Below are 8,561 nucleotides of genomic sequence, written 5' to 3'. Positions count from 1 at the left end.
AATGTGAACGCAAAAAGTCATCCTCAAGAAAAATGCGACGGCGTGGAAGTTTTTCGATGTTTTGCTTGCGGAAAAAATTATTCTTGCAAGAAAACTTTGAAAAGGCATGTCCGATTTGAATGCGGTGGCCAAAAACGTTTTAAGTGCAATCATTGTCCAGCAAAATATACTCAAAATGTAGCCCTCCGTAGACACTTGCTTAAATTTCACAACATCTACGTGCCTCCAAGAAATAGACTAGCACGATAAAGGAGTTTTTTTACCTTTTATCAAATGAAGAGATTATTTCTAATCAATATTATTAACGTGAGTTCCTACTGATTCTTTTTTTGTGAAGTAGATTTATGTCATTGTTAATTTTTATTCTATGACTTTACGAAAATATTATGTTACCAAAAATAAAAACATCTTGAAAACAGTATATTGCCTGAATTGCTTTACGATCCTGCAATAAAGATCAAGTTCAAGATACAAAAAATACCTTATTTTTCGATGCGGTCAAAACTAAGTGTTACAAGATTTTCTAAATCTATGCCAAATTAAACGTTCTTTACTAATTAATCGATTTTTTTCAGGGTTTGGTTGGCATCGGAATTCACACCCAGGTCTTGTAAATCTGAAGAAAAAATCAGCGGAAAATAAAACTCAAGAGAGAAAAAACAAGGACTTATATCCCAATAGGGAGAGATTCCAGTGCCCGAATTGTGAAAAATCTTACACTTTGCATCATAATCTTGTAAAGCATGTTCGAAATGAATGTGGGGGTCGAAAAAATTTTCTTTGTAATCTCTGTCAGTGGGCATTTAGTCAAAAAATGCATCTCCAACGACATTTACGTGCCGTTCATAAAATCTAGTTTCGAACGACGCCATTTTTATCATATTTTATTTATACTTTCTGGTCTTAGAAAACTGAGATTTTTATATTTTAATTCCATCATGTCAAAAATAATGTTAGTCTGTAAATAACATTTCTGGTAAGTTTTGATAGAGCAAACAAATAATCTGAAGAAAACAATTTAAAAATTTTAGAATAATGAACTTGTAATATACTAGTGTATTTGCTGAAAAACAAATATCATGAAATAAAGAGATATTTGTGAAATGCCTCATTGATATGTGTATTATTTATAGAAGTTACAAAAAAATTCGAGCCTTTAATAATATTTCTTCGTGGCTAGTCTTTTTTTCAGAATATCAGGAAAAATGTATATATGACCTCAGAAAATATGCTTCTTAGAATCAAGAATATACTAAATTGCTGTTTTACTTGGAAAGCTAATTTTTATAATGGAAAATAATATTATTAACAATTTTATTTTTTATTGTTGCAGTTGAATACCAGCTCTTTTGCAATACTCTACCTCGAGATGTATGGATTCAATGCAAGACAAATCTTTTATGTCTGAAGTGTGAAAAACCTTACAGTGATTGGAGAAGTTTAAGGAAGCATATGAACTACTTCTGTAAAATTGAACCACTTTACCCGTGTCCATATTGCACACACAGGGCTAGATTAAACACTTTACTAAAATATCACATCATAAAAGAACATGCTTCATACGCAAATTCCGATACTTTTTATTAATTTAAAAACAATTTCAGAATATCTTTGTAAAGTCAAATATAAGCAGAGATTATTTTTAATAATTAATATTTTTATGAAATATATTTAATTATAAAAATTAACAATTTGCTATTATGCTTCTGCTCTGTAAGATAAAATTGGAAAAATTCTAGAATCTTCATCGTCAGACTACATCAAATTTGTAAGGCTCTTTTTCAGTGTTCCAAAAAATCGTCATGCTTAGAAAAATGTGGGATTGGCATAATATTGGAACTTATTAACATTTGCCACATTAATTTTTGGATAAATATTAATGATTTATTGTGCTACCATTTTTTAAAAATAATTTTTTAGGTTTAAGTAGAGATCAAAACGATGTAATCTGCGTCCGCCATATTTTTTAAAAAGAATTTCACCCCTCACCTTTGATCTCTCACTTTTTACCTGTAACCCTTCGACTTTGACGTATCATCTTATCATTGACCTTGGCATGAAATGTAACCTCTGACTTGTAACCTATTTAACCTTAATTTGACCTTCGAACTTTTACATATGCTACTTGACCTATGACCTTTCATCTTTTACATCTTTTACCCTCTCCCTTCCCCAACTCTTTTCACCCATTTGTTGAAAAAAATATTATATGTAAATAATGAGTCAATACTTTCGTACACGGATCCCTTTTTTATGATTATTTATAATTGTAAACATCTTTTGGCAGATAGAAAATATAATAAAAAATAACAAAAACAATAGGGTGTTTTAAAAAACCATGTGTTTTTTTTTATCACTTACCTCCTAAACTTGTTCCGTTCGGAGAAAAAATGCATTTTTTGTTTAATTTAAAAAAGTTTAAACGCAAATACTATAAATTAGTTTATTTAGAGTAGAAATAATAATATTTTATAGGAAATTAAACTAATAACATCAGACGCTGTAAAAAAGCTTGACCCTTTAATAACAAAAATACTACCCCTAAGTGTGGTAAACTGCCTTGAATATGGGTTAAAGTATCCAAATTTTACACGCTATTCTTTAGATATTTTAGTGCCTAAATGTCTTAATAAAGTATAGGAATGCGGGAAATATATTTTAAAAATCAACCCCTATAGATGATAGTTTGTCACTGTTGGGGGTAGTATTTTTTTTTCTTATTTGTTCAAGTTTTTTTTCCTTAGTGCCTGGTGCGTTTAAAATATGTTGGGGTGATTTTTGTAGCAGAATTACAGTTTAAACTTTTTAAAATTAAAAACAAAAATATACATTTGTTTTTTTATCAAATAGAACAACATTTTTTATCATCAAATAATTTTGTATTGAAACCAAAAGTCTGTTTTTTTTCGGACATCCTAATTAACAATGTTGTAAAACAAGTTTTCTAATGAATAATCAGTGTAATTTTTCATCTGTTCTCTGATCAAATAGATACTGTGGTAAGAATTTCGTTTACAATATTTAAAAAATGTGCGTAAGTCTATTATGTAGATTAATTTTTAAAATGAAAAAGGTGTAAAAATAAATTTTATAAATTTAAAAAGACTAAATTCGATAGTACTAATTAGCGCATTCCCCAAATTACAATTATATTTTGTACAATAAATAAAAAGTATATATGTAAAAAGGCAGGAATATACTCTTGAAATCACTCAAGAAGAATGCTTCTTTTTCTAATACATTTTTTTGCAATTGTTTCAGATGAATTTTGGGCCTACAATTCGTCCGCCGAATATTCATCTAGAAATGGCCTCAGCAATGAAATTCCCTACTTACAAGGAACTGTTTTGGAAACAAGGAAAAAAAACAGTTTCGTCTGCTGTGATTGTGGGAAGATTTATGCTGTGCAGAGAAGCCTTTGGAGACATCGAAAATTTGAGTGTGTCAACGCAAAACCCAAATTTTCTTGTGAACTTTGTCCTTATAAAAGTCCACACAAGTGGTGTATGGATAACCATAAAAAAAGACATCATTTAGCCAACCAGTCGTTTAGCTCGTGTTAAATATATTCTGGTTAATTATATTGTGTTAATTTTCAGGGCAAGAGTATTACTATAGAGATAATATTTAGATTGGGTTTTGAAACATTCAATAGTCATTGAACGTATTATATATTGTATATATACATATCTAATTAATCATGTTAAACAATTTTTTCTTAATTGTGAATTTTCATTACAATACTCGATCTCATTTTACATAGTTAACAATTCAGTGCTCTCCGGCGCAGGAATTTTAAATGAAAAACAAATCTGTACCTTATTTTGTCTATGTATTTTTTTACATGTGTTCGTTAGTTATATAAATCTCATTATACAAATACTCATTTTACACTCATTACTTATTTTATAATTATATATATATGCAAAAATAAAATTGAATATATAAATTAATTTCTGTAAAACTATTTATCCACTCTTTATTCCTCGACTGTCCGCTATTTTAAATATATCAAAATGATTTGTATAACATTGAAATATTATATTTAAATTTTTAGGAGCTCACTTTTTAATTATCATTAATATTTTGTTTCAGGAACTTTAAAGGAAAACAAGATCGATCGAAAGAAAACTGTTTTACGAGAAATCGTTCCTAGAAGAAATATTGGGCGATTTTGTACCACCCGTTTGAAAAAAGGAATTTGTTCACAAAAATGGCCGACAGAAAAATCTGCATCACAGAAAATTACTGCGGAAAAACGAGGAACTTCCGCGCAAAATCTTCACCACCACACAGTTTCGGAGATTCCAGGGATGATCTTCATGAGAAAAGTTTCCAAGAAAAATAAGGAGCCAAAGAAAATCCATATTGGTCGTATCTTAAATCTTCCTGAAATAGGAAGTATCGAAATTCACAAAGATGCAGTTGAGAAAAATCAAAACGTGAATTCCTTAAAACTTTCTTTTATGTGTGGAAATAAAACAATAGGCCAGAGTGCGGCATCTTTTAGTATCGACAAAAAATCTTCTCAACAAAAGGACAGTCCAGAAAAAATATTTCCGAAAATAAATAAGATGTTTCGAGTGGAAAATCGACAAACTCAGAAGAAAATTCCGGATGTTCAGTTCGAAGAAGTAAACTTGAAAATGGAGGCCGAAGAAGATCTTATTGTGGAGTATGATAACCCTTTAGAAGAAGAGGAAAATTAATATCTTTCAATATAATATTGATTGAATTCCTTATACAAAAATTTCAACATTTAATTTAACATTGTCACCTTCCTTTCTTTATTTTTATTTGACATTATAATTTTACAAAATAAAAATGTTTCCATAAGGTATTCAAAAGATGATTGAAGTTTTAATAGAAGACAATTTTTTTAGTTTCTTTCATTCTTTTTTCTTTAAAATTATTTCTGAAAATAGTTTGTCAACTTTCGGTGGTAGAAAAGCGATTAACATCCTCTTAACCCATCATTTATTTCTAAGAAAATTCGACTAATTATAACCATTCTAATAAAATATTATAAGGAATGCGTTAACTTCCTTATGCTTGAAACAAGCTTTCTTTAAATCACCACTCATTAAAATTTAATTGACCTATATATTTTTCAGAAGGATCTCCCGTGGAGAGTGAATCTGTAAGAATGAATGAACCTCATTTTTGGAAATGTCCAGAAGCGTTTCGTCTTCAAAAAAGTGATCTCTTTAAAAAGAATTACTTCAGTGGATCTATTCGATGTAGTTGTGGGCAAAATTTGCCCGAAAAGTACCATCATCTGAAATCATCTAAGGAATTTAAATTGGAATCCAGAGTGACCAAAGTTATGGAATCTATAACTGTTCCTCAAGTTACAAACACAGAATCTATAAAAGATGTAAAATCTATAACAGTTCACAAACATAAACTTCCTCTCATAAACGGAGTGGGAACCTTTTCACCTTTACTACCAATAAATATAATTCCAGTGGAAATGAATATTAATTTTCCCAATTCCCTTTCCAATATCAACTTTTCCGAAGAAGAAGAACTACAGTATAATCTGGAGAAACAATTGTTCGATAGTGAAGAAATTTATTTAGAAGAAACTATTGACCTTCAGAAGAAGTGGTTCGACAAAGAAGAGATCAGAGTTGCAGAAAATTTTAATGTGAAGGAAAAACTATTTTCAGGGAAAAGTACAGAGACAAGGAACAATTTCCAATTTGAAAAAGAATCTGAATTAGAGAAGGAAATCGACGAGGGAAAAGGAAATGAATATTCTCTATTTTGTTATGAAGTCATTGAAAATGACAGCGATTAAATGCGAATAGGCGTGATGAGCACGGAAGTGAAGATATTATAATTACCTACGATTTTATATATTTTGGGTTTATTTTATATTTTTAGTTATTCGAATGAATTTTTTTCTTTATGATATTTTTCTTCCAGATTCATTTCTGTAATAATACTCGAAATTAATTATTAAATTATCTAAGCATTCAATGATGAAATAAAGTACCATTACGAACAATTTTTCTCTAATTTTTATTTCCCTTAAGACTATTATTTTATTGTGAACTAGAAATATTGATTGTATTAAAATTGCTAATGCATTTACAGAAAAACGTCATCAATAATAGTATTTGCATACGTTTTTTTCGGCTTCTGCTAAAAAAAGGGAAGAGAAAATAATTTTTTGAATTAAGTCCAGCCAACACTTTTCTTCCTAAATGTTTTTTTTACAATTTTTTACCCGTATCATATTAGGAATAATTATATTCAAATATAATGTATTTTAGATTTGGAATTTCTGCAAATTTATTTACATAAAAGGTAAAAGCTCTTTCTTAATATTGTGTGACATGTTTCATTTTGTATTTTATTTTAAAATTTTTGTTGATAAATTTGTCTCATTATTTCTTTATTATTTTCAGGGAAGGTTGAACATTTTAAGTTTTTTTCGTCCCTTCAAATAATTGGAGGATAATGCATTTTAGAACATATTGAGAGTTCAGAATTTTGCGGGATATGGGAAAAATTCATTTGATTGAACTCAGTCATCTATTAAATAAAAAAAATGAGTATCTGTTTTGTCAAACAAAAATTTAATGTACACCATTATTACTAAGTATAAAAAGGAAACATGTTTTTTATTAAAAACGTGAAGATTTTCTATTATCATCTCTTATCATAAATAATTTTTCGTATTTTTATAGATTTTCTATATTATCAATGCCTTTCTATTGGTACAGAAATAGGATTTCCTTTATCTAATACTATAAAATAATATGATAAATCCAAGGATATTGTATTAGCTTTAAAAATCAGGAATTTTTAATATAATCGAAATTTGTTGTTATGATGTCAAAATTATTTTAAACGCTCTGGAGTGTAATGTTGTCTTGTATTTTTAATATTTAGGATAAGTAGATTATTAATTATATTATATATCTATGAATGTTAACTTTGTTATTAGTATGATATTATGCAGCATCTCAAAACTATTTTGTTATTTATGTTATCATCTAATGAGCTTCGATGTCCTTAAAAGTTTTAGAAATCCTCAAAAACAATATGTGAGCTAATATTTATTTACTTTCTCATTTATATAACATTATAATTTCTTATATTCCATACTAACAATATACCTTTTTTTTTCTAGGGCAACTTTTGGATCCAAGACACCGAAGAAATTTTTTATGCAGCGATTGCTTTAGATCCTACAACCTGAAGTCATCTTTGAGTCGTCATATTCGATTTGAGTGCGGAAAATTGCCTGGTTTTAGATGTCCCTTTTGCAACTATAGTGCAAAAAGAAAATATAGTCTGCAAATTCACGTTAGAACTAAGCATAAAATCAATTTGTTCTAGTTGAAGATTCATAGTTTGCAACTATCTGCAAATCTCGATACTTCCATTATATTGTTGTAATAAAGTGATGAATGTATTATACACTGAAAAAATAATTCTTACAGAAAAACTCAGAGATTTATCTGAAGAGAAAATAAGAAACAGTACTTTTTTCCTGATTTTTTACCTTTAGAGATACAAAAACATACTGGTAATGGTCTCTTTGTACATATGCAAGTTGAAAATACTGTAAGAAGTAATCACTGATTTGGAGGTAAAGGGATAAACTACAAAATATATTTCTCATAACACATGCATGATTTCAGTCCCTTTAGTAATTTTGCTCCCTAGGGAGCAAAAGTGTAACGTCAAAGGTGAATAATGAAAATAATTAAATTACACCATTAAGCCATTTCCCTTTCGGGGTAGGCGTGACTGACTCGGCAGGGGAAAGCAGTAGTATGTGGAAGGGATAGAGATTTTTCAGATTGATCCAGAATTCTCGTGCTATTTAAGTAAATAACACGTTCGTTCCGCAACACTGCTCCGACCCAGGTTGCTGATCAATCTCTCTAGCAATCACCCCAAGCGAAGAACCTCAATATATCTAAAACCCCACAATTTTGGCCGGCAAAAAAGATCATTTTTAAAATTTATTTGAACTTTAAATTTTTCGATAATTTTAACATTTTTTTAGTTTCAAAGTTTAAAAAATTTCATAAATATTAAAAATGTTCACACGTTGGGCAGAGGCCCGGTTTCTGTCCATATGGAGAAATGTTGGAAACTTTATTTTTATTTGAATATGAAATTAAGAAATTTTTGGAAATTTAGAAGTTTTAGACATTTAATGTTTAATATTTCTGAAAATTAGAACTTTGAATTTTTTTATTTTATTTTATAATTTCAAAAATTTGCAAAGATTTTGCAGTCTTAAAATTTTAAGAAATTATATAATTATCAAAAATTTCTAATATTCTTTTAATTTATATTTAAATCAAAATAAAGCATTTTTCTATATATTTTAATTTAGAAATTAAAAAAATGTTTGACAAGTTGAAAATGAAAAAAAATTAAACATGTATTTTTTTATATTAAGTAAATTAAAATTTGTGTTCGAATGTTAACAATTTTAAAATATAAAAACATATAAAACATTTTCAAAATGAATGAAATTTAGACAATTTTATGCTAACATTTTCAAGATTTCAAAAATTTTCTAAATTTCT

The 8,561-nt window shown here is 28.3% G+C and overlaps 1 protein-coding gene across 1 annotated transcript; it reads left to right on the top strand.

Moving 5' to 3' along the window:
- The first annotated feature begins 3,306 nt into the window (after positions 1-3,306).
- LOC117182855 lies at positions 3,307-5,977 on the top strand. Its single transcript, XM_033375966.1, has 3 exons — positions 3,307-3,439; positions 4,096-4,675; positions 5,115-5,977. Exons 1-3 carry the CDS (start codon positions 3,307-3,309, stop codon positions 5,134-5,136), a joined length of 735 nt encoding a protein of 244 aa, XP_033231857.1. The 3' UTR covers positions 5,137-5,977.
- Positions 5,978-8,561: the final 2,584 nt, after the last annotated feature.

This window comes from Belonocnema kinseyi, chromosome 2, assembly GCF_010883055.1.
Source record: "Belonocnema kinseyi isolate 2016_QV_RU_SX_M_011 chromosome 2, B_treatae_v1, whole genome shotgun sequence".
Lineage (NCBI taxonomy): Eukaryota > Metazoa > Arthropoda > Insecta > Hymenoptera > Cynipidae > Belonocnema > Belonocnema kinseyi.
The sequence above is the reverse complement of the archived record's forward strand: the minus strand, read 5'-3'. Positions and strand labels throughout refer to the sequence as shown.

What these genes read in the sequence shown, in the direction of transcription:
- LOC117182855 (XM_033375966.1), top strand. Translation starts at nt 3,307, where the DNA reads ATGGCCTCAGCAATGAAATTCCCTACTTACAAGGAACTGTTTTGGAAA. An exon ending in TGGAGACATCGAAAATTTGA is followed by an intron (nt 3,440 to 4,095) that starts GTGTGTCAACGC and finishes ATTTTGTTTCAG; the next exon opens with GAACTTTAAAGGAAAACAAG. An exon ending in GAAGAAGATCTTATTGTGGA is followed by an intron (nt 4,676 to 5,114) that starts GTATGATAACCC and finishes TATATTTTTCAG; the next exon opens with AAGGATCTCCCGTGGAGAGT.